We start from the raw sequence: 26,465 nt of genomic DNA, 5'->3' as shown, positions 1-26,465 counted from the left end.
AATAAACATGAGCCCAACATGATGGTTCTTGTGGGCATCTTGAATGTGCTAATTGAAAGTTAATATAACAAGTCTGTTATTCTAAACCAGGTTTTCTGTGTGTATAGTTGTTGATGGCTCTGTTATTTTGTCATTATTACAGGGATGAAAGTAAGCTTCAAGATAAAATCTTCATCACCCAGCAAATTCCAATATCAGACTCTTCTGGTAAAGTGGTGCTACCCACTATTCCAAAAGGACCTCAAGAGTCTGACACAGTAAGGAGTCTCTCTTATCAAACAATACATATTGTTGTCACCCTTCCCCATGTTGCTTCTTGCTAAATCAGTTATTTTCTCTACTAGTTAAGAGACTTCAGGGATCAGTGGAATGAGTAATAAATAGCATTAGCAGATTACATAAATTTTTAAATCAATATCCATACAAATGCATACTATACTAATGCAAATGCAAATGTGTGCCTCTTTTTGTGTGGAAACCTATAGGTTGCCTTTTGAAGTAAGCAGCCTAGCCACAATGTGTACTATCTTTTATGTAAGAGTAAACATAGTGACCTTGTGACTCTTGGCTTTCCATCACAGGTGGGAAGTCAGAGTCATTACAACCTAGAGGACAAAGGCTTATAAGGAAATATGAAATGATTTTTTTAAGCCAAGTTTTTCTCTTTAAGAGTTTTTTATTTATAATTTGTTATTCATAATCAATTAGTACAATGTAGAATCTGAGAAATTTCAAATGAAGCCACATTAGAGTAAAAAAAAAAAAAAAAAGAAAATACTGACTTTTTAGCTGCGATCACATGAGTATAACTGATGAGTTTTTTTCATCTAAGAAATAAGAAACTCTGAACAGCACAATTCTGATTAGTGTGTTTTTTAGAAGTGATTTCCCTTAAATATAAGGAAAATGTTAGGAGTCTCTGTGACTACATTTAATTCCACTTGGAATATAGACAATAATGACCTTTTATTTAACCCAGCCTATAGTTGTTGGATTGGATTAAATATCACTACCAGGGCTGGGAGTAGTGGCTCACACCTATAATCTCAGCCCTTTGGGAGGCCAAGGCGGGCGGATCATGAGACCAGGATATTGAGAACCCAGGAGGCGGAGGTTGCAGTGAGCTGAGATCATCCCACTCCACTCCACCCTGGGCAACAGAGTGAGACTCCATCTCAAAACAAAACAAAACAAAACAACAACAACAACAAAAAATCACTACCAGTTGCCAGCTGTGATAAGAGCTAAAACAATGGGCACTGTAGTCTCAAATTATAAATTTCTATTGCCTCATCTTTAGGAAAGCACAAAAAAAAAAAAAAAAAAAAAAAAAGAAAGGCCCAATAGGGTCATAAGTGTATTTTACAAAAGTTCCAGTCACCTTAAGTGATTGAAGGTTTTGACATTCTATCCAGCCAGGTGGTAGTAATAAGCCTCAGATCCACAGGGTACACAACATTTTCAAGGTATTTTTTTTTTTTATCATCCTTAATTCATGAATAACCCCCATAGTGTAGGTTAGTTAGCACTATCAAAGTGACTAGTAAGGACGCAGGAAAATAAAGAGAGGATTCAATTGGGATGGTACTGCAAAAAGAATCCATTCTGTTCGGCACATGAATTTCTGTTCTGATCTTAAGTTTAGATATATCAAAGAAACAAAAAGCATAAAGGCAGCTGGGGGTGGTGGCACACACCTGTAATCCCAGCACTTTGGGAGGCCAAGGCAGGCGGATCACCTGAGGTCGGGAGTTCAAGACCAGCCTGACCAACATGGAGAAACCCCGTCTCTACTAAAAATACAAAAACATTAGCCAGGTGTGGTGGCGTATGCCTGAAATCCCAGCTACTCGGGAGGCCGAGGCAGGAGAATTGCTTGAACCCGGGAGGCGGAGGTTGCAGTGAGCCGAGATCACGCCATTGCACTCCAGCCTGGGCAATAAGAGCGAAACGCCGTCTCCAAAAAAAAAAGCATAAAGGCAGTTGAACTAATGGCAGAAGACTGTCAAAGCATTTTTTTTTTAACCACTTTATGTCATGAAAAGCTTCGAAATTTCTTAGGCCCAGTCAATTGCTCTACATGAAGAATTCTTTATTAAAAAAATCACTAATTAGAAATACAGGCAAGAGAAAAGAATATATAAAATTTGGCAAGTAATAGCAGGTTAGATTTGCTTAAGGCAGGTGTCTTACCCATTTTCATGGTTGGAACACTCCTTGATTTCTGGACCTAAAATAACTTTTGAAATAATTTTCTAAAGAAAATTATTTGCATCTGGCCAGGCACGGTGGCTCATGCCTGTAATCCCAGCACTTTGGGAAGCCGAGGCAGGTGGATCATCTGAGGTCAGGAGTTCGAGACCAGCCTGACCAACATGGAGAAACTTCGTCTCTACTAAAAATACAAAATTAGCTGGGCATGGTGGCACATGCCTGTAATCCCAGCTACTAGCGGGGCTGAGGCAGGAGAATCGCTTGATCCTGGGAGGCGGAGGTTGCGGTGACCCGAGATTACACCATTGCACTCCAGCCTGGGCAACAGGAGTGAAACTCCATCTCAAAAAAAAGAAAAAAGAAAATTATTTGCATCTGAATTAATGGCTGAAGCATTAATTAATGATTGCTGAAGAGAACCCTGAAAGTTAGTACTTGGCACATATAACAAAAAGTTGATTTGATTTATCCATTGCTTACTGAGGTATCCTTGAGAAGTGATCTTAAGAAGCAGGAACAGTGACAATGATAGAACTAATAGTGGTCATGAAATACTAGGAAACAAAGTGGCATTGAGCAGAAAAGAAAGAAGCTGTTGCCACAACTTTGGGATATATAAAAATGGATTATATCTTGTGTATTGTGGGATAAAAGAGGGGCTAAAGAAAGCTTTGCAGGAGGTCTCTCCCAGTGGCATTTAGGTAGTGCTATGTTTGAGGATCAACCAAAAACAGTGAGTTATTTCTGTCCTGTTTCCCCATCTAAGAGTTCTTGCAATTATTGGAACATTTTCTTTAAAAAAAATAATTTTCCCTTTTCTTTTTTTACTTTTTCAATTTTTTAAAATAGAGACAGGGTTTCGCCATGTTGCCCAGGCTGGTCTTCAACTCCTGGGCTCAAGCAGTCTGCCCACCATGGCCTCCCAAAATGATGGAATTACAGGCATGAGCCACTGCGCCTGGCCGGAACATTTTCTTTACATACACTGGCGTTTCTCCCCTTCAAATCATCAGAATAGGGGATAATTTTTAGAAATCAGGTTTAAGCACTAATTTCAGATAAGCATTTCATAGTTACAACAGTTACCTCAAAAATGTACGAAGAGCAAGTGAAAAATCTGGTTTCATTGTTACACTAGGCAGCTCCCTATAGAAACTTTGCTGGGGTTAATAGTCCTGAGGAAGATTTTAGTTACAGTGTAGTCCAGTCCCATAGATCTGATCTGAGCAAAGCTGACAAATGAAGCTGCTCAAAAATAAAGGGAAATTACTCAGGATGGACTGAGTCTTAAACAAACTTGTGTCTAACGGCCCATGGTAGGCATGGCAACAGCAGGTGAGGAAAGAGTAGCATCCTCTTCTTTCCACTGAGAAGTAATGGTCTTTAACTGAGTGTAGAATTGGATGCCCTATAGAAAACAGAAAAAAAGTTAGCATATATTTCTGGGGTTTCATGATTCTTCTTTTAATTAGCTTTTGAAGGAGGTATTATAAAGTGCTACTCACTTTCCTAACTGAGAAATGGAATCAGAATCCAATATATATTGTTCATAAGATAATTGATCTAAAACATTTAACATAATACCTGGCAGATAGTAAACAATCAAACCTTAGCCATCATTATTACGCTGAAACTAGTATTTCTTTCTTTTTTGTTTGAGATGGAGTCTTGCTCTCTCACTTAGGCTGAAGTGAAGTGGCATGATCTCAGCTCACTGCAACCTCTGCCTCCCGGGTTCAAGCAACTCTCCTGCCTCAGCCTCTCAAGTAGCTGGGATTATAGGCACCTGCTACCATGCCTGGCTAATTTTTGTATTTTTAGTGGATATGGGGTTTCACCATGTTGGCCAGGCTGGTCTCGAATTCCTGGCCTCAAGTGATCCGCCTTCCTCGGCCTCTCAAAGTGCTGGAATTACAACTGTGAGCCACCGTGCCCCCAGCCATTACATAGTAGGCTATTTATTTACTTACTTATTTAGAGAAGGAGTCTCTCTCTGTTGCCCAGGCCGGAGTGCAGTGGTGTGATCTTGGCTCACTGCAACCTCTGCCTCCCAGGTTCATGTGATTCTCCTGCCTCAGCCTTCTGAGTAGCTGGGATTATAGGTGTGTGCCACCACACCCAGCTAGTTTTGTATTTTTAGTAGAGATGGGGTTTCACCATGTTGGCCAGGCTGGTCATCTGACTTCAGGTGATCCTCCAGTCTTGGCCTCCCAAAGTGCTGGGATTACAGGCATGAGCCACTGTGCCTAGTCGGCCATTTCTGATAATTATCAGAGATCATGAGCTCTATATTGAAATGGCAAACCCAAAGTATCTTACAAATCTAAAGTAAAATATCTGACATTATACAAATTCACTTCTAAAATTACCTATAACATGTGAGCCCAAAAATTCAGCATATTTAACTCTCTCTATATATAGATAGATATAGATTATTTTATTTTATTTTTTATTATTTTTTTTGAGATGGAGTCCCACTCTGTCGCCCAGGCTGGAGTGCAGTGGTGTGATCTCAGCTCACTGCAAGCTCTGCCTCCTGAGTTCATGCCATTCTTCTGCCTCAGCCTCCCGAGTGGCTGGGACTACAGGTGCCTGCCACCACTCCTGGCTAATCTGTTGTATTTTAGTAGAGATGTTAGCCAGGATGGTCTCGATCTTCTGACCTTGTGATCCACCCGCCTCGGCCTCCCAAAGTGCTGGGATTACAGGCGTGAGCCACTGCACCTGGCTAGATATAGTTTATTTTATAAGAGTAGGCTTGAGCAAAAGAGAATAATACATTGTGCAGATTTAACACTTACATAATTACTAGCAAGCTAGAATGACATTTTACCAGATTACCAGAGTAATTTATAATAATTAAATTGGGGGGTGCAGCCAGGCGTGGTGGCTCACACTTGTAATATCAGCACTTTGGGAGGCTGAGGCAGGCAGATCACTTGAGGCCATGAGCTCAAGACCAGCCTGGCCCAACGTGGCGAAACTCCGTCTCTATTTAAAAAAAAAAAAAAAATTAGCTGGGTGTGGTGGCCGGTGCCTGTAATCCCAGCTACTTGGGAGCTTGAGGCAGAATTGCTTGAACCTGGGAGGTGGAGGTTGCAAGTGAGCTGAGATTGCACCACTGCACTCCAGCCTGGACAACAGAGCAAGACTCCCATCTCAAAAAAATAAATAAATGAGAGGGTGGGCAGGCAACAATTTTTAAACAATAGTTGTACTCTGCTTTGCTTAAAAGAAATGTTACTAGTATCAAATTAGTCATTTTTACAAAAGCTGTGACTAAGCCAGGTTCAGTGACTCACTCCTGTAATCCCAGCACTTTGGGAGGCCAAGGCAGGCAGATCACCTGAGGTAAGGAGGTCAAGACCAGCCTGGCCAACATGGCAAAACCCCGTCTCTACTACAAATACAAAAATTGGCGGGCGTGGTGGTGCGTGCCTGTAATCTCAGCTACTCAGGAGGCATAGACAGGAGAATTGCTTGAACCCTGGAGACTGAGGTTGCAGTGAGCCGAGATCATACCACTGTACTCTAGCCTGGGCGACAGAGCAAGACTCCATCTCACAAAGAAAGGAAAACAAAACAAAAAACCAAAAGCTGTGACTAATATACAAATTAGATAATCAACCTCCAAATACCAAAGTGTTGACTTCTTAACCATTTGGCCACACTGTCATAATGCTATGCAATCCCATTGTTAACTTTTTAATAACCCAAACATAAATAAATAAAATAAAAAAGCCCCACATGCCCTGCCGTCTGGCAGCACACAGCTGGCACAGAAAAAAAAATTAACCTATAAAAGGGAAAACTTGTATAGCAAAACATGTAATTTATTAATGAAGGTTTCAAAATGGCTCTAGTCCTATGGGATTACAAAGAACTTCCCCTAGCCTATTTGTTCAACAAATGTTTAGGTAGCCTGCTCTGTGCCAGGTACTGCAGATAAGTAAAAAACAACTATAGTGTGATGAGGGATTCTCTACGTGGCAAGCCCTATATGACTCAACCCCTGCCTGCCTCTCTAACCTCATTTTTTCCTTTTCTTCTCATTTGCTCACTGTGCCCCAGCCCATTTCTGCTGTTTGAATGTGCCACGCTTCTTCCTGCCTTAGGACATATGTACCTGTTGGCCGATGTGGCAATAGTAATAATTCTTTTTTTTTTTTTTCTGAGATGGAGTCTTGCTCTTTTGCCCAGGCTGGAGTCCAGTGGTGCAATCTTGGCTCACTGAAACTTCCGCCTGCTGGGTTCAAAGCATTCTCCTGCCTCAGCCTCCAGAGTAGCTGGGATTACAGGCGCCCGCCACCACGTCCAGCTAATTGTTTTATTTTTAGTAGAGAGGGGGTTTTGCCATGTTGGCCAGGCTGGTCTCGAACTGCTGACCTCAGGAGATCTGCCTGCCTCAGCCTCCGGAGGTGCTGGGATTACAGGCGTGAGCCACCATGCCTGGCCAATAGTGATAATTCAATACTTACAACATTATGAAATATATAGGTACTGTTGTTATTCTTTTTATACGTGAATAAATTTAAGGCATAAAGCAGGTATCCAGGTGCGGTGGCTCACACCTGCAATCCTAGCACTTTAGGAGGCTGGGGCGAGTGGATTACCTGAGGTCAGGAATTCGAGAGCAGCCTGGCCAAAATGGTGAAACACTATCTCCACTAAAAATACAAAAATTAGCCGGGTGTGGTGGTGGGCACCTATAATCCCAGCTACTTGGAGGCTAAGGCAGGAGAATTGCCTGAACCTGGGAGATGGAGGTTGCAGTGAGCCGAGATCGTGCCACCACACTCCATCCTGGGTGACGGAGTGAGACTGTGAGACTCTGTCTCAAAAACAAAAAAAATAATTAAAGGTATCCCCCAAAGTCAGACAGCTAATAACTGGCTTAGCTGGGATTTGAACACAGGCAATTTGGTTCCAGATCTGCTTTACTTTTCTTGTTCAGTGCTGTATTCATAGTGCCTAAAATAATGCCTGCTATAGGCCGGGCACAGTGGCTCACACCTGTAATCCCAGTGCTTTGGGAGGCTGAGGCGGGCGGATCACGAGGTCAGGAGTTTGAGACCAGCCTGGCCAACATGGTGAAACCCTGTCTCTACTGAAAAACAAAAAATTACCCGGGCATGGTGTCAGGCGCCTATAGTCCCAGCTATTCAGGAGCCTGAGGCAGGAGAATTGCTTGAACCCAGGAAGGCGGAGGTTGCAGTGAGCTGAAACCATGCCACAGCACTCCAGCCTGGGCAACAGAGCGAGACTGCGTCTCAAAAAAAAAAAAAAAATAATAATAATAATGTCTGCTACAAAGAAGGTGCTCAATAACATTTTTTGTAAATGAATAACTATTACAGAAAAACTATGTGCAATGGGAACACACTGGGGATCACACCACCCAGCACTGAGGGAGGGGTGGTGGCAGTTGGAGGAGGTTTTCTGGAGGAGCTCATTCTTTAAATTGAGACATGACAGATGATTAGGAGTTAGTCAGATGAAAGGGGAGAGATGGCGAAGAGGGTCACATGCTCAGGAAGTGGCATATACAAAGGCTTGGACTTCCCCATGTTCTTTCCTCAAAACTTTGTTGCTTTGAATTATTCAGGAAGAAGCAGCTTGGCAAAATTTTGTTAACTTTTAAATCTTTTTTAGGGAACCTTCTGAGAAGCACTGATTATGACCCCACAGAAGCTGCTGGCAGGCCCTTCCTTGCAGAATCCTTGCTCCTGAATATCTTTTAGAAAATTTCTTAAGGGAAAAGACAAAAATTTTAACTCAAAAGTTACCTGTTTGCCATAGAAATTGGTGTCTCCCCTGAAGGAGGATCGAGAGCCGGTGAATGAGAACATTGGCAAAGGCACTGGAATGGGGACATTCACTCCCACCTAAAACAGAACAAATCCGTGTCATACCCTAAGGACAAAGGAACTCTCCATTTAGAAGCACAACGGCATCAGAGACCAGTTTTAAATACCCACCTTCCACCCTGTCCTTTACCCCATGAACTTTCATTCCTGAGGAAGAAATGGGGCAATGTGGGAGGTCATGGGGGCAATCTTAAACCAATGACTCACCATTTACTGTTTCCTCTTAGGAAATAGTAAATGGATATAAGAATCTCTTAAAAATTCTGTTCACAAACCTGTCCGACATCCACCAAGTGGGCATATTTCCGAGCAGTAGCTCCATTGGTGGTGAAGATGGCAGTTCCATTTCCATATGGGTTGTTATTTACAATCTGGATGGCTTCATCCAATGTTTCTGTCTCCAGAACCACAAGAACTGGACCAAAAATCTCCTCTTTGTAACAGGTCATATTTGGCTGCCAGGAGTGATGCATCCAGAAAAGAAGTCAGCTTTTTGGATTCTGAGTATTTTACGCTTATTTGATACTTTCATTTACTACACATCATTTACATGGACAACTTTCATATTAGTAATCTCTTTTCATTTCAAATCACTTATTTTAAAAAAGTCCTCTCTTAACTGTGTTCCATCTTCCAAGTTACCAATCATATAAACAACTTGGAATTCCTATCAACAATAACCACACTTCTTTTAAGGGACTGTATTTTTAGTTCATGACCCATCATTAGCTTCCTTTTTAATACCTGAACAACTTGTTTCATCCAATTGTCATCAAAAAGTTACATGAAAATTTATTTTTTATAAATCCAATCTATATTAAATATACCAGGATAATTTTTCTCTTTATAGAAACCCAATGCTGTTTTCTATAACATAAACAATCCATTCTTATTCACTCCTTTGCCTCCCAAAAAAGTCTGTATGTTTATATTTTGATATCGGGTCATAGACACTCAAAACATCCTTCACCATGCAATTAATGTTTGTTGCTGGTAAACGGATTTTTCTGTATGGTTCTGTGGCAAGAGATTTCATAATTTCTACTGCACTTACATTCAACACTTGATGATTCACTATTATACTAGGGCTATATGAATTTCAAAAAACGCCTCATTACCTCAATTTTTAACTCATGTTAGCTGAGAGACTTTCAAAGTTTTGATAAATAAAAATTGACAAGTCAATTATTTCTGTCACTTTCAATAAATATCGGGTGGTTGATATATTGATTGAGACACTGCAGTAGCCATAAGCTAGGCAGCAAGAGGGACACAGGAGAGAAAACATTAACAAACCAGTATAAGATAAGATAGTGTTTGGCAAACTATAGCCTGTGGGCCAAATGTGGCTTCCTGCCTGTTTTTGTACAGCCCCCAAGTTAAAAATGGTTTCTGCATTTTTAAATGGTTGAAAAAAATATTTAATCATATATTAAATGATATGAAATTCAAATATCAGTGTCCATAAATAAAGTTTTATTGGAACACAGCCACCCAATGTTTATGGCTGATCTCACACTACAACATCAGAGTTTAGTTACAACAGACACTATATCCCTGTAAAGCTGAAAATATCCCTTTATGGAAAGTTTGCAGACTGCTGGTATAGTGGAAAGAGTTTGGTTGGGAGTTAGAAGGGGAGGCCCATTCAGACTCCAGATAAAATAACTGATCAATCCTGGCAAGAGATGAAGTCTTAGTCATTAAGTATTTTGATTAATAAATTAGAGGGATGAGATTCTATAGCCTTTAAGGTACCTTCAGCTCTCATATTTCTGAAATAAAAGTTGTTCACCTTGACATTCGAGATGATGGTTGGTCCAACAAAGTTACCATTTTCATAGCCTTTCACTTTAATTTTTCGTCCATCAAGAAGGATGGAAGCTCCCTCCTTTGTTCCACTATCAATCAGATTACAGACTCGCTCTTTGGCCTGGGGAGTGATCAGAGGGCCAAGATCAGCTCCAGGCTGATCTCCTGTAAAACAACACAGAAGAATTTAAGGTCCTCATTAACATAAATTATGACTGCTGTCAGGGCTCATGCCTGTAATCCCAAAGCTTTAGGAGGTCAAGGCAGGAGGACTGCTTGAGCCCAGGAGTTCCAGACCAGCTTGGGCAACAAAGTGAGACTTCGTCTCTACAAAAAATAAAAAAATTAGCCAGGTGGTGGTGCACACCTGTGGTCCAAGCTGCTCAGGAGGCTGAGGCAGGAGGATCACTCGAGCCCAAGAGTTTGAGGCTGCCACGAGCTAGGATGGCACCACTGCACTCCAGTTTGGGTGGCAGAGAGCCTCTGCCTTTAAAAAAAAAAAAAAAAACCACTGCTAATGAGATGAATCCAAGTGACAAGTACAATATAAAGAGAGGAAATGGCAAGAATAGACGTGATTGTTCCCACTGGCCAAGGCCACTGACAGAACTCAAGAGCTTAGTGCCACAGATGCAAAATCTAAGGGAGCAAGGCAGGTGATTGATTACCTGCATTGACTCTCAGGTTTTTGGCACGCTCCACCAGCTCTGGCAGCCACTTCTTGGCTTCTCCCACAAGGACTGCTGTTGAAAGAGCCATGCAGCGCTGACCAGCAGCTCCAAATGCTGCCCCAACCAGCTGGTTCAGGGTATTTTCCTTATTGGCATCTGGCATGACTACCCCATGGTTCTTGGCTCCCTAAAAAAAAAAATACAGAAAAGCACAGGAATCTTCCTTGGCCAAATACAATTAAGCTAAGAAATTAAGCAGTGGACCAGGTATGGTGGCTAACGCCTGTAATCCCAGCACTTTGGGAGGCTGAGGTGGGAAGGATCACTTGAGGTCAGGTGTTCAAGACCAGCTTAGGCAACATGGTGAAACACGATCTCTACAAAAAATTAGCCAGGAATGATGGCACAAGCCTGTGGTCCCAGTTACTTAGGAAGCTGAGGTAGGGGGACCCCTTAATTCTGGGAGGCAGAGGTTGCAGTGAGCCAAGATCACACCATTGTACTCCAGAGTGGGTGACAGAGTGAGACCCCTGTCTCAAAAAAAAAAAACAAAAACAAAAAACAAAAAACACAAAAACAACAAAAGGAAAGAATTTGTTGTCTGCTGGGTTTTTCAGTTATAAGAAGAGCAATGTTAAAAAAATAAAAAAAGAGAGAGAACTTACAGCCTTACAGCAATAATGCCAGTAACCAGCTGAAAGGCAAAACAGAAAGTAGACCTCTTGATACAGAATTTCAAGAAAGAGCCAGGCATAGTGGCTCATGCCTGTAATCCCAGCACTTTGGGAGGCCGAGGTAGGCAGATCACTTGAGGTCAGGAGTTCGAGACCAGCTTGGCCAACATGGTGAAACCCCATCTCTACTAAAAATACAAAAATTAGCCGGGTGTGGTGGTAGGCACCTGTAATCCCAGCTACTTGGGAGGCTGAGGCACGAGAATTGTTTGAACCTGGGAGGTGGAGGTTGCAGTGAGCTGTGATGGCACCACCGCACCCTAGCCTGGGTGACAAAGTAAGACTCTGTCTCAAAAAAAAGTGATTAACGTGACTTAGAATGAAACTCCTCTAAAGGTTCATGATTAAAGAGAAGACATTCAGAAGGACATGGTAAGGCTTATGTCTGTAATCCCAGCACTTTGGGAGGCCGAGGCGGGCAGATCACAAGGTCAGGAGATCGAAACCATCCTGGCCAACATGGTGAAACCCCATCTCTACTGAAAAAAAATAGAAAAATTAGCCAGGCGCAGTGGCGCGCGCCTGTAGTCCTAGCTACTCAAGAGGCTGAGGCAGGAGAATCACTTGAACCTGGGAGGCAGAGGTTGCAGTGAGCCAAGATCATGCCACTGCACTCCAGCCTGGCGACAGAGAGACTCTGTCTCAAAAAAATAAAAGAAACACTGACATTGGAGTGGGATGAGTGGCCTCTCTGCTGAAGGTCTGTTCCTAGGTAATTTTCATATATAGAATAAAGATTGGAGAAAAAAGGAATAAGAAGTCACCATATTGGCTTGAACCCTCTTGCCATGTCTTGATCCTCTCTCGAAGATATACTCTCCTGCCTGGTTGGATCCCACAAAGCTGATTGCTTTGATGTCCGGATGATCGCAAATAAAATTTACAGCTTTAGGAAGAAAATAAATGATCACTCACAAAGGAGCAAATGGATTCTCAACACGGAAAATTTCCCCTTTCCCCACTGTTATGAATTTGAAGTTTTCCTGTGTTTTTCTTTTCTTCTTCTTTTTTTTTTTTTTTGAGACGGAGTCTTGCTCTGTTGTCCAGGCTGGAATGCAGTGGTGCGATCTTGGCTCACTGCAACTGACGCCTCCCAGGTTCAAGCAATTCTCCGTCTCAGCCTCCCAAGCAGCTGGGATTATACGCACCCGACACCACGCCTGGCTAATTTTTGTATTTTTAGTAGACACGGGGTTTTACCATCTTGGCCAGGCTTGTCTTGAACTCCTGACCTTGTGATCCACTCGCCTTGGCCTCCCAAAATGCTGGGATTACAGGTGTGAGCCACTGCGCCAGGCCTGTGCTTGTTTTTCTATACTGGATTCTCATTGTAAAGTTCTCTCCTTGTATCTTTTAAATTCTATTTAGCCGGCTGGACACCATGGCTCATGCCTGTAATTCCAGCACTTTGGGAGGCTGAGGCAGGTGGATCACCTGAGGTCAAGAGTTCGAGACCATCCTAGCCAATATGGTGAAACCCTGTCTCTACTAAAAATACAAAAAAATTAGCCAGGCGTGGTGGTGGGCGCTTGTAATCCCAGCTACTTGGAAGTCTCAGGCAGGAGAATTGCTTGAACCTAGGAGGCAGAGGTTGCAGTGAGCCAAGATCATGCCATTGCACTCCAGCCTGGGCAACAAGAGCAGAAGTCCATCTCAAAAAAATAAAAAATAAATAATAAAAAATAAATTCTATTTAGCCTCTTTCCTTTCATGATTTTTCTCATGTGTTACTCCAGAATTTCCACTTCTAATCTAACTTTTATTTTATTTATTTATTTTTTTTTTGAGACAGGGTCTCACTGTTTCACCTAGGCTGGAGTGCAGTGGTGCAATCTTGGCTCACTGCAACCTCTGTCTGCCAGGCTTAAGCCGTCTTCCCACCTCATGGGACTACCTGCACATGCCACCATTCCTGGCTAAGTTTTGTATTTTTTTGTAGAGACAGGGGTTTTGCCACATAGCCCAAGCTGGTCTCGAACTCCTGGGCTCAAGTGATCCACCTGCCTTCACCTCCCAAAGTGCTGGGATCACAGGTGTGTGCCATTGCACCCAGCCTTAATCTAACTTTGAAGGCTGCAACTCCTATTTTCCTAGAAAATAACAGCCTTTGAATACTGAACTCTTCTTTTTTGTCCTTCAAGAATAACAATAGGCAGTGCACAGTGGCTCACGCCTGTAATCCCAGCACTTTGGGAGGCTGAGGCGGGTGGATCACCTGAGGTCAGGAGTTTGAGACCAGCCTGGCCAACATGGTGAAACCCCGTCTGTACTAAATAGTTTTACCAAAAGTAGTGGGGCACGGTGGCACATGCCTATAATCCCAGCTATTCAGGAGGCTGAGGCAGGAGAATTGATTGAACCTGGGAGGCGGAGGGTAGAGTGAGCTGAGATTGCACCACTGCACTTCAGCCTGGGCAACAGAGGGAGACTCCATCTCAAAAAAAAAGAATAACAATATTTCCTCAATGGTGACTATGTACTGGGACACTCAGACACTATTGTGTTCTCATGTGAGAGGTAATATAGCATAGTTTTTAAAAGCAAAAATCAGAGTCAGCCTTCCTGGATGGGTATACACATCCTGGCTTTGACGGTTTCTAGCACTGTGACTTTGGGCTAATTGATTTCACTATGTCTCATTTTTCTCTTCTGCAAAATGGAAAAAATAATACCTATCTCAAAGGGTGATTATAAAGATTAATAGATAAAAAGCACTAGGAACAGTGCCTGACACACAGACGCATTATTTAAGTATTAGCTATTATTACAAGAATTGGAAGGCCTTCAGTATCTCTGAGATCTGCAAATTCTCTGAGTTAAATATCCTCATGTATTCTCTTCATATTGAAGAAAAAAGTTTCTTTTTTAATCTTATCTGTGTCTAGCCCTAATCCAGATTTCTAGTGTCCCAATATATACTGTAGGGCAAGAAGCACTGCTATTCCCTAGTTGGTTACCTTGGCGCACAAAGATGGCAAAATCATCAACAAACATGGAGGTTAAAATGAGTAAATACTTTCCTCTTTACAAGTAGGTTCCTTATCCTAAAACATCCAATCATCACTAAACACCTTGATTTTTTGGTAGCCAGATTAAGTAGCCATATGCAGAAGGGCCGTTACCTTCATGTTGTCCATGGATGATGTTTAATGTTCCATCAGGGGCACCAGAATCCTGGAGCAACTTAGCAAGAAGCATAGTTGCTCCAGGGACTCGCTCGGATGGTTTCATTAGGAAGGTATTTCCACACACCATGGCCATGGGAAACATCCAAAGGGGGATCATGGCGGGAAAATTGAATGGAGCAATGCCTGCACACACTCCCAGAGGCAGACGGTAGGAATAAAGGTCCATGTCTTTGGTGATGGATGGCATGGTCTCTCCCATCATGAGGGATGTCACACTACAGGCATGCTCAACCACCTCTGGAACACAGAAGTCAGGCCATCAGCTCTCCACACTGTGTACTAGTTAGCTTTGTCCTGTTCTCTTCAGCCCTGAGGACAGGAAGTGGCTCAGGCCAATGAACGGGCGCAGGGTACACTGACTTGCCCTTCCAAGTTAAGGGTTTGTGCAAAATGAGATTCTCTGAATGGGAAAAATACAGCGATATGTATATACCCACTGGAGGATCATTTGAGTAAAGAGTAAAGTAAATCAGTCTTAGGGATACTGAATACTGCCATTTTTCACAAGCATTAAAAAAGACATAATGGGATGGCAAAATCTATATAAAGGAAGAAGCAACCTCCCATTCTGAGATCTGTGCCTCCCACCTTCCTTTGCTCCTTCCCAAAAGTCCCATAAGGGGCTCCCAGCTTACGAAGGCCTCGAAATACATCTCCTTCAGCATCAGCTAGGGTCTTCCCTTGTTCCAATGTGATTAACTTGGCAATTTCTTTCTAGAGAGAAAACACACAGATAGAAATTAATGCAAGAATGTTCCTCTTTTAAATTCTCAGGTAGCCAAGGAAGAATAAGACTGGAGGAGATGTAGTACAAGGGAGAGAGCCATGATCAATGTCTCTGCATACTGCAGAGTAAGGGAGGGTGGCTGAAAAGGTCTCTGTGAGAGTGACAAACATGCCCTAGGTGACAGTTTGGAAAAGCATACCATTCAGATTTCATACCAAGTTTTCTTTAATAAGTTGTTGATAGCGGAGCAAGACCTGCTGGCGGCTTAATACTGAAGTGTCTGCCCATGCAGGAAAAGCACGTTTGCAGGAAGCAATGGCTGCATCCATTTCTGCCTTGGTGGCCTGAGGGACCCGACCAATGACCTCATTGGTGGCCTGATGAGAAAAATAAGCACATGATCCTTTGCCCCTGACTCACCTTCTCCACTGTACATCTAGTCACAGAAGCAGCACTATGTGCTTTACAATAGACACCCAGGTCCCTACTTGCCCATCATGTCCCTAGAATTCTAGGCTCCTAAGTTGAAGTCCCAAAGCAGCTTCACTTACTGGGTTGTGGATCTCGATCCATTTGTCACTTTTGGATTCAACAAATTTCCCATCAATGAAGAGCTTTACAGCTGGCTGAAAACAAACAAACAAACAAAAAACCATGAAATTTTGTATTAGTTAATTGCTTTGCTTTTCTCTTTCCCTTGCACCAAAAGGAAAGAAAACAAGTTGATAATGGAATCTTCTCATCTTTAGAAATGTTACCACTAGGAAAGAGACACATAATATCCTTATCTATTTTGCGTGTGTATGTGTTTATTTTATTTTATTTTTTTTGAGACAAAGTTTCCCTCTTGTCCCCCAGTCTGGGGTGCAGTGGTGTGATCTCGGCTCACTGCAACCTCCGATTCCTGATTCCCGGGTTCAAGCAATTCTCTTGCCTTAGCTTCTCGAGTAATGAGATTACAGGTGCCCGCCACAACACCCAGCTACTTTTGTATTTTTGGTAGAGATGGGGTTTCACCATGTTGGCCAGACTGATCTTGAACTTCTGGCCTCAGGTGATCCACCCACCTCGGCCTCCCAAAGTGCTAGGATTACAGGCATAAGTCTCTGCATCTGGCCCTTATTATTATTATTATTTTTTTTTCTTGAGACATGGTCTCACTCTGTCACTCAGGCTGGAGTATAGCGGCGTGATCATGACTCGCTGCAGCCTCAACTCCCAGGGCTTAGGTGATTCTCCCACCTCAACCTCCTGAGCAGCTGGGACTACAGGCACATGCTACCATGCCCAGCTAATTTTTTTGTACTTTTGATAGAGACGAGGCTTGGCCATGTTGCCTGGCTGGTCTCGAACTCCTGGGCTCAAGTGAGCCACCCGCGTCAGACTCTCAAAGTGCTGGGATTACAGGCGTGAGTCACTGTGCCCAGTCTATAGTTTATATTAAGATGTGGCAGAGCCTCTCAATACTGTGATCTCTCTGAGAATGGGAAATTCCCTGCTAGTCACACAGTGGAACTTCATGAGTGGAAACACGACATTGTGAAGTTTATACTAAAAAAGCAGCAACTCTGTTAACAAAGATTAGCTATTACGAGTTTTTGGCCCAGCTGACTGTTAATTACTGTGAGCATGCACTACCTTTATGATCAAAAGATTTTTGGCCGGGCCCAGTGGCTCACGCCTGTAATCCCAGCACTTTGGGAGGCCAAGGCAGGTGGATCACCTGAGGTCAGGAGTTCGAGACCAGCCTGGCCAACATGGTGAAACCTCATCTGTACTAAAATATAAAAATTAACTGGGTTTGGTGGCATGCACCTGTAATCCTAGCTACTCGGGAGGTTGAGGCAGGAGAATCGCTTGAACCTGGGAGGCAGAGGTTGCAGTGACCCGAGATCGTGCCACTGCATTCCAGCCTGGGCGACAGAGTGAGACTCCATCTCAAAAAAAAAAAAAAAAAAAAAAGATTAAAAAAATGTTTCTATGTATTTTTTTTCTGAGATATAGCTCACTGTCACTAATTTTTTTTTTTTTTTTAACATGGAATCTCACTTTGTCACCCAGGTTGGAGTGCAGTGGCACAATCTTGACTTACTGTAACCTCCGCCTCCCAGGCTCAAGCAGTCCCCCTACCTCACCCTCCCAAGGAGCTGGGACCATAGGTATGCACTACCATGCCTGGCTAATTTTTTGTAGAGATGGAGTTTCACCATGTCTCCCAGGCTGGTCTCAAACTTCTGAGCTCTGGCAATCCACCTGCCTCAGCTTCCCAAAGTGCTGGCATTACAGGCGTGAGCCACCGCACCTGGCCTCTTTCACTAATTTTTTTTTTTTTAAATTTGAGATGGAGTCTCGCTCTGTCGTCAGGCTAGAGTGCAATGGTGAGATCTTGGCTCACTGTAACCTCTGCCTCCCGAATTCAAGTGATTCTCCTGCCTCAGCCCATGAAGTAGCTGGGACTACAGGTGCGTGCCACCACGCCCAGTTAAGTTTTGTATTTTTAGTAGAGACGGGGTTTCCCCATGTTGGCCAGGATGGTCTCGATCTCTTGACCTCGTGATCCACCCACCTCAGCCTCCCAAAGTGCTGGGACACTAAATTTTTAAAGCGGTCTGTGAACCAAAAAATGGTGATCTACTGTGGTACAGTGTGTGCATACTTCTGTGTGGAAAGAATTTGAGCAATAGTCCTTATTTATTAGATTTTAGGTGCTGGAAGTGGTTGACAGACAGTTGATCTGTAAAAACCACTCTAAAGGTTGTCAAGAAGAAGACAACTATCTGGCAGGGTCAGCAGAACCTCTAGAAGCCATGAAAATGTTTGTATCTTTTGACACGGTAATCCATTTCAGGAGGGAAATAATCCAAAAGGAGGAAAAAACTATATAAATAAATGTTTGTTTTATAATATTGAAAAACTGAAGCAACCTAAATGTTATATAGGGAAACTGTTAATTCAGGCTATATCTATTTGATGGAATATTATTGCAGCCATTAAAATTATAACTATAAAGACCATCTTGCAATATTGATAATGCTTACAATATAGTAGATCTAATATTAGATAAGAAAACCAAGATAGAAAGTTTCACATACACTGTGATGACAATTATGTAAAGAAGATAGAGATACCCAAAAACTATACTGAATTCCTTCTCAGAAGTCAATCTCTATGCCATATAAACTCACCACTGAAGAAGAGAATGAAGATGCTGAATACCAGGCGGAATTGGATTTCACCTTGGAAGAAACCTGTGAGGCAAAAAAATGATTATTTTGATAAATGAGAGCAGAAAGTTATTTAAAATTTAGCAAATAGCTACTATATGCTTAATACTATACTAGCTACTGTGGGGGTATGGAAAAGGACTTGATGTTTCTCTCAAAGGCCATATAGCCGTTAAAGAGAAAAGATATGAATCTATGACACAGCAAACTATGAACGAACAATAAACCATAATAATCATGTCCTATATGTCCAGGATAGTACTGATTAAAAAAAAATCTTTTTGTCATTATGTTTTCCTAATTTGGGCCTGGCAAAATGTACCATAAATCTAACAATATGAAAATACTTGGCATGGTATCTAACACAATAGGTACTGAATTTAAGATCATATAAAATCAATATGCTGGGCATGGTGACTCACGCCTGTAATCTCAGCACTTTGGGAAGCTGAGACGGGTGTATCACTTGAGTCTAGGAGTTTGAGACCAGCCTGGGCAACATGGCAAAACCTTATCTACAAAAAATACAAAAATTAGCCAGGCATGGGTGGTGCATGCCTGTGGTCCCAGCTACTAGGGAGGCTGAGGTGGGAGGACTGCTTCAGCCCAGGAGGGTGAGGCTGCAGTGAGTCATGATTGTGCCACTGCACTCCAGCCAGGGAGACAGAGGGAGACTCTCAAAAAAATAAAAAATAAAAATAAATAAAAGCAATGTAAATATAAATCAAATAGTTTATTACCAAATGCAATTAAAATTATATCCTTATATGTACTTGAAAAATGAATGTTCATAAGAACTTTATTTGTAGTATCCCAAAACTTGGAAACAACCCAATGTCTACCATTGGATGGGTGAATAAGGAAATTAATGTGGTATATTCATACACTGGAATACTACTCAGCAAAAAAAGGAATGACCTACTGATACATGCAATATAAATAGTCATAATAATTATGACAAGAGACAAGTTAGATAATAAGAGTACATACTGTATGATTCTACTTCTGTAATACTAGAGAATGCAAACAAATGTGTAATATCAGAACGTAGGACAGTGGTTACCTGGGGATGAAGAGGGAAACTTTTTGGGGTGATGGACATATGTTCATTATGTTGATTGTGATGCTATTTTCACAGGTGTATACAAATGTTAAAACTTATCAAACTGCATACTTTAAATAAGTACAGATTGTTTTATGTCAATTTTATTTTAATAAAGCTGTATTGAAATGCCATAGGTACGTTATAGGAAAAAATGTGTTGGATAGATATTTGATGGGATAAAATCAGCAAATAGGGAGGGAGGATCACTTTCAACAAGATAACTCTCAAACTGTAACTCACTAAAAAAAAGGCTGTATATATGTTATCAAAGTTGATTTTTTGAGACGGAGTCTCACTCTGTTGCCCAGGCTGGAGTGCAGTGGCATAATCTTGGCTCACTGCAATCTCTGCCTCCCGTGCTCAAGCGATTCTCCTGCCTCAGCCTGCCAAGTAGCTCAGATTATAGGTGTCTGCCACCATGCCCAGCTAATTTTCTTTCTTTCCTTTTTTTTTTTTTTTTTTTTGAGGCGGAGTCTGGCTCTGTCGCCCAGGCTGGAGTGCAGTGGTATAATATCGGCTCACTGCAAGCTCCGCCTCCTGGGTTCACGCCATTCTCCTGCCTCAGCCTCCCGAGTAGCTGGGACTACAGGCGCCTGCCAACACGCCTGGCTAATTTTTTGTATTTTTAGTAGAGACGAGGTTTCACCGTGTTAGCCAGGATGGTCTCGATCTCCTGACCTTGTGATCCACCTGCCTTGGCCTTCCAACTTGCTGGGATTACAGGTGTGAGCCAGCGCACCTGGCCTAATTTTCATTTATTTTTTGAGACAGAGTTTTGCTCTTGTTGACCAGGCTAGAGTACAGTGGCATGACCTTGGCTCACTGCAACCTCCACCTCCTGGGTTCAAGTGATTCTCCTGCCTCAGCCTCCTAAGTAGCCGAGATTACAGACACCTGCTACTATGCCTGGCTAATTTTTTTTTTTTTTTTTTTTTTTTTTTGCATTTTTAGTAGAGATGGGGTTTCACCATGTTGGCCTGGCTGGTCTTGAACTCCTGACCTCAGGTGATCCACCCGCCTTGGCCTCCCAGAGTGCTGGGATTACAGGCGTAAGCCACTGCACCCAGCCTATATATATGTTATCAAAGTTGATTTAAGAAATATTTAAGCCAATCAAAATGAGCAAACGAAAATACTCAGGACTGGGATATAAAGGAAAGCTGCAATCTAATAATCTTTTATCTTGCCTGAAAAGGGACTCTGTTAACCACAGAGTATAGGGCTGCATGAAGGGTGCCTACAGCACTGCCCAGGAAAAGATGGTGGTCCTTTGGTCCAGCAGATAGTCCTTCCAAATACCTCATCTGCTTGCTCTCCTATTCCCTACCAAAGCCATTTCAAACCACTGACACTCTCCTGGAGCCCACCATGTCTTATTTATAGCTATGTTCCCAATACCAACATAGCACCGGGTAGGTGTTCAGTAAATAACTGCTGAATAAAATAGAAGCCCACTGCTGTCTGCTTCTTACCCCAAACTAGGTTAAGAGGCCCTTTTTTATCCTCTGAAAGCAGCCAATACTTCCCCTTTCAGGCTTATCTCTCTGTGTTGTAATTGTTTGGGGTCTTACTCTGTTTTGTGTTGCTATAACAAAATACCTGAGACTAGGCAATTTATAAGGAAAAGTAGTTTGTTTAGTTCATGATTCTGCAGGCTGGGAATTTCAAGGGATGGCCCTAGCTTCTGGCGAGGGCTTCTGTCCTGTGTCATAACGTAACAGAGAAGATCAAAGGGGAAGCAGACCTGTGTGAAGAGGCAAAACTGGGGCGGGGGGCAGTATCCTGGCTTTATAGCCCACTCACACAGGAACTAATCCATTCCCATGGGAACTAATCCAGTCTCAAAAAAGCAAGAATCCACTCACTACAGCACAAAGCCATTCATGAAGGATCCACCCCCACGACCAAAACACCTCCCACTAGGTCCCAACACTACCACATTGGAGATTAAATTTCAACATGAGTTTTGGTGGAGACAGACCAACTATATCCAAGCCATAGCACCTGGGTACTTATCTGTTACCCATAAAGACTCTCAGTTTCAGGAGGGTTGACACTGCATTTGTCTTGTTCACCTACTTCACAGAGTTAAAAATTATAACTGATCAGGACTGTCCAGTTATAGAAAAGTAGCTAGCACAAAGTTGGTACTCATTAAATCTTATTGTTATGTCATTGTAAATAACGGCATGGTGATTTGTGCCTGTAGTCCCAACTACTCAGGAAGCTGAGGCAGGAGGATCTCTTGAGTCCAGTTCAAGACCAGCTTGGGGAACATAACAAGACCCCATTTCTATAAATAATAAGTAAACACTTATTATTTGTTTTCACTCTTTGCTATTCCACAACTTTATCTTAAAACTCCCAACTCTACTACTTCCTCTTCCACTTTCAGGAGCTGACTTTGTTTTTCTTACTTCAGAGCACATAGAAACCATCAGATGAGAACGTCTCAACTCCCTAATAGCAAACCTACAAAACTGAACTCAACCTAAGGAGAAGGTAGCCAGCAAGCTCCATGCAGGAAAAGTGACTGAGACAGTGGTGCACAATCAATATATGTGGACTGGATGAAGAGGTATATGCTTTTTTTTTTTTTTTGAGACAGGGTCTTGTCCTGTCTCCTAGGCTGGAATGCAGTAGCATGATCATAGCTCACTGCAGCCTGCAACTCCTGGGTTCAAGCCATCTTCCTGCCTCAGCCTCCCAAGTAGCTGAGACCACAAGCACGTACCACCACACCCAGCTAATTTGCTTTTATTATTTTATTATTTTGAGACAGAGTCTTGCTCTGTCACCCAGGCTGGAGTGCAGTGGTGTAATCTTGGCTCACTGCAACCTCCGCCTCCCAGGTTCAAGTGATTCTCCTGCCTCAGCCTTCCGAGTAGCTGGGATTACAGGCACGCGCCACCACACCCAGCTACTTTTTTGTATTTTTAGCAGAGATGAGGTTTCAACATGTTGGTTGGTCTTGAACTCTTGACCTCAAGTGATCTGCCTGCCTTGGCCTCCCAAAGTGCTGGGATTACAGGTGTGAGCCAACACATTTTTGAATTTTTAGCAGAGACAGTGTTTCACCATGTTGGCCAGGTTGGTCTTGAACTCCTGACTTCAAGTGATCTGACCATCTTGGTCTCCCAAAGTGCTGGGATTACAGGGGTGAGCCACCACGCCAGGCCGCCATTAACTCTTTTAAATTTCCCAAGGCTTGGTCCTAGGCCTTCTTTTCTTCTCATTCTGTATATGCTCCTTGGGTGATTTTTATCAACTCCCATGGCTTAACTATCTAGATCCTGATGATGCCCAACTCTTTAGTCCTTGGCCAGAATTTTCTTCTTCAGGTGATACCCACGTAATTATCTTTACCACATCTCTATTTGGATGTTACATAGGCACATGTTAAAAAAAGGTGGCTGGGCACAGTAGCTCACTGTAATTCCAGCACTTTCGGAGGCCGAGGCACTTTGGGAGGCTGAGGTGGCAAGATCACTTGAGTTCAGGAATTTGAGACCTGCCTGCACTCAGTGGAGTGCAGTGACGCGATCTCGGCTCACTGCAAGCTCCACCTCCTGGGTTCATGCCATTCTCTTGCCTCAGCCTCCTGAGTAGCTGGGACTACAGGTGCCCGCCACCACGCCCAGCTAATTTTTTTGTGTTTTTAGTAGAGACGGGGTTTCACCATGTTAGCCAGGATGGTCTCGATCTCCTGACCTCCTGATCCGCCTGCCTCCCTCCCCTCCTGGTTCATGGCCTGCTAGTCCTACAACATTTGGCTCTTTCCCTAGGTCTCCACAGTATCCCTGTGGAGGTCACTTCAGAAGTTTCTCCAAATGAATCAGAAAATACATAGTGTCCGTTTCCGAAATAAAGTACATGGAAAGATTCTTCTCCTTGATGGAAAAGGACAAAATATTAAGTATTTGGGTCTCTCCTTCGGCAACTTGGTAAAGGATAAACACTCCTATTGTTTATCACTTATTGCAGTACAATAAAGGAACTTTCAGTGAGCATTTCACTGTAAGCCTATGTCAGTGCCTAACATAGAAAGAGATGGCAAGATTTAAGTTCTGAATTTTCAGCCCCATCAGTTACTAGTTCAGTAACCATATCACTGAAAGTGCAAGTCACTACATCTTTTTAAGAGTAATTTTCTTGCCCAGGTGCAGCGGTTCATGTCTGTAGTCCCAACACTTTGGGAGGCTGAGGTGGGAGGATCGCTTGAGTTTAAGAGTTCAAGACCAGCCCGGGCAACATGGTGAAACCCTGTCTCTACAAAAGATACAAAAATTAGCTGGCATGGGGGCGCGACCTGTTGTCGCAGCTACTTGGAGGGCTGAGGTGGAAGAATCACTTCAGCGTGGGAGGTCGAGGCTGCTGTCAGTTGTGATTGCACCACTGCACTCCAGCCTGGGTGACAGAGCGAGACCCTGTCTCAAACATTCCTTTATCTCTGAATGGGAGTGATAATATCACAAGGAGCAGAAAGAGGTTTTAGGTTAAGTTTGACCACTCTTCATAGCAGAGAAAAATAAGCTGAATACTTAAAATAATTGAAAACGTGAACTCTCTATAAATCCTTTTGATAGTTCTCTAATATTCATGGCTGCCAAAATCGAGGGGTTTTTTTTGTTTTTTTTTTTTTTAAGACGGAGTCTTGCTCTGTCACCCAGGATATAGTGCAATGGCACAATCTCAGCTCACTGCAATCTCTGCCTCCCGGGTTCAAGTGATTCTCCTGCCTCAACTTCCTGTGTAGCTGGGATTACAGTCGCCTGCCACCCGGCTAATTTTTGTATTTTTAGTAGAGAAGGGGTTTTACCATGTTGGTCTGGCTGGTCTCCAACTCCTGACCTCAGGTGATCCACCCACCTTGGCCTCCCAAAGTGCTGGGATTACAGGCAGGAGCTACAGTGCCTGGCCTCTAGGCTACTTTTTATCAAACTTTTAATCAAAGTTTCATGTTACAACTCCTAGTTGGCTGAGGATTACTCTATTTGTTCTTTTCTAGGTCACTTCAGAAGTTTCTCCAAATGAATCAGAAAATACATAGTGTCTGTTTCTGAAATAAAGTACAAGGAAAGAGAGATTCTTCTCCTTGATGGAAAAGAACAAAATACTTTCTTAAGGTTCTCAATGACTCATTGTGATGGGAGGGGAAGAGGAGGCAAAGGAAAAAAACCAATTTCAGTAAAAGATTTCAAGAAGTTGGTAAGAAAAATATAGGGTGGAAACTTTGTTTTCCTGCTACTAAAAAAAGATACTAGAACAGAACAAGGATCACAGCAAGAAATATGAGTGAGGCCAGACCATCTGACAAACCCTTCAAACTCATCCTTTCTACCGTCCCCATTAAATAGCATATTTAAACGTGAATCTTTGCTGACTCTGCCAAGAATCTTGAAAATGCCCAAGTTTCTGTACTAGAACTCACGGAAACCTGGTGAATACTAATATTACCTAAAAGCGCAGCAATACAGAGGAAATTCTCAGACTGGATGTAATGAATAAGAAGGGCACTGTTGTTTCTTGCTGATTGTTTCTTGCCTGCAGTAAATCTTGCCTCATACTCTAAATCCTTGGTTGGCCATGAACAGGGGAAAGACTATAGAGTTGGAGATTACAGGCCTCAGGCATGCAACTCCTGTAGCTTTACCATTTCTCCTTAGGTTGGCTTCAGAAAGGACTCAATCCCCCAAGTGCAGAGATGAGGGTGTGTGGCACTAGAAGAGCTGATTTGGGGTGGGAACTTAGACTTCTTGTCTTACCTGGCTCCCACTTTCTATCACCTGTTTTGAAAATGTTTAGTACGTTGAACGTACATGGAACATACTGGTAGCGTTAACTGTGTGCCCTTATCTACCCTATGTACATGTGCCCTATCTATGTAAACTGTTTAACTTGGCTGAGAGAAAGTTTCACTGAAAGTTTTGGCAAGAAAGGGGACAGCCAGTCTATGGAAAATACAAAGAGCCACACTTAGGGAAAATAATTCGGTAAATGGCTGCCTTTGGTGAAAATCTAGAGTCCACTTCTAGAAGAAAATTCAAAGTTCATACACTGACCCTCGCCCCTCACGTTCCCCCTCCCTCTTACCTCGGATCACCACGGACAGTGAAGTAGGGTGGGGGAAGGGAGCAATGGCAACGTGGACGCTCAAGGCAGGGGACAGAATAACCAAAAAGAGTAGTTTCTGGGGGATAGAGAGAACGCTGGTGCAGAGGTGAAAGGGAAAGACGGTGGGCGGATGGAGAGATGAGGGCAAGAGACTGACAGCGGGGAGCGGGCAGAGCTGGAGAAGGAGAGTGGGCGAGAGCCAGAAAAGAGGAGGCTTAGGAGTAAAAGGGTAGAGGGCCAAGGGTAACAGCCCAGGGTTGGATCCGGACGAGGGAGGGTATGAAGTGAGGGCTGGGCATGGGACAGGGCCCACAGGTTAGGTAGGAGGTCCGGCCAAAAAGGGGTTGGGCCAAGAAGGTGGTCCCGCCCGAGGACGGCTCAGGGAGCGGACGGAAAGGATCCAATTCCTAGCTTCATGGTGCCTTGGCGCCACCCTCACTCGCCTGCAGGATCCTGGCTCGCACTGCCGCCGCCGCCGCCGCCACTACCGCCGCCATGGCTCTCGGCCGCCCTAGCTCCGCAACCCGCTCCTCTACAGCTCAGACGCACTACAGCTGCCAGGCCTCGCCCTCCATCCTGCCGGGCTTCCTCATTGGTGGGGAGGACTATTTTCTTCAGCCAATCACTCGTCCTAACACCTGATTCCTCCTCTCACACCCCAGTCCTGGGGATAAGTGATTGGTCAGGAGCGAAAATGCTCGCACCCACTCCTACCTCAGCCAATGCCGTTGGCGGAGGTAGAGAAGACGCCCCCGACTTGGACACTCCATACTGAGCACACGGAGGAGACGCCCCCCTAACCTGGAACT

At 43.2% G+C, this 26,465-nt stretch overlaps 2 protein-coding genes across 5 annotated transcripts in view; one reads left to right on the top strand and one right to left on the bottom strand.

Annotated features, from left to right (window-relative positions):
• BBOF1 (basal body orientation factor 1) overlaps positions 1-24,877 on the top strand; it is a 64,777-nt gene extending 39,900 nt beyond the window's left edge. For 2 of the 4 annotated variants that reach the window (XM_050798768.1, XM_050798770.1), the window contains one exon: positions 143-1,337. In XM_050798768.1, the coding sequence (XP_050654725.1) occupies positions 143-323 (181 nt within the window). In that variant the 3' untranslated portion in view covers positions 324-1,337. Of the gene's footprint in view, positions 1-142; positions 1,338-7,866; positions 9,377-21,964; positions 22,121-24,550 lie in introns of those variants that run through there. The other 2 variants (XR_007727549.1, XM_050798769.1) reach the window with 2 other exon arrangements.
• Positions 657-26,247, bottom strand: ALDH6A1 (aldehyde dehydrogenase 6 family member A1). The gene is made up of 12 exons (XM_050798771.1): positions 26,100-26,247; positions 18,399-18,461; positions 15,765-15,839; positions 15,429-15,590; positions 15,122-15,200; positions 14,421-14,723; positions 12,063-12,184; positions 10,562-10,751; positions 9,877-10,058; positions 8,357-8,536; positions 8,001-8,099; positions 657-3,622 (listed from the first exon to the last, which is right to left on the bottom strand). The coding sequence occupies exons 1-12, from the start codon at positions 26,151-26,153 to the stop codon at positions 3,518-3,520; spliced, it is 1,614 nt and encodes a 537-aa protein (XP_050654728.1). The 5' UTR covers positions 26,154-26,247; the 3' UTR covers positions 657-3,517.
• Positions 26,248-26,465: the final 218 nt, after the last annotated feature.

This window comes from Macaca thibetana, chromosome 7 (genome assembly GCF_024542745.1).
Source record: "Macaca thibetana thibetana isolate TM-01 chromosome 7, ASM2454274v1, whole genome shotgun sequence".
Lineage (NCBI taxonomy): Eukaryota > Metazoa > Chordata > Mammalia > Primates > Cercopithecidae > Macaca > Macaca thibetana.
The sequence above is the reverse complement of the archived record's forward strand: the minus strand, read 5'-3'. Positions and strand labels throughout refer to the sequence as shown.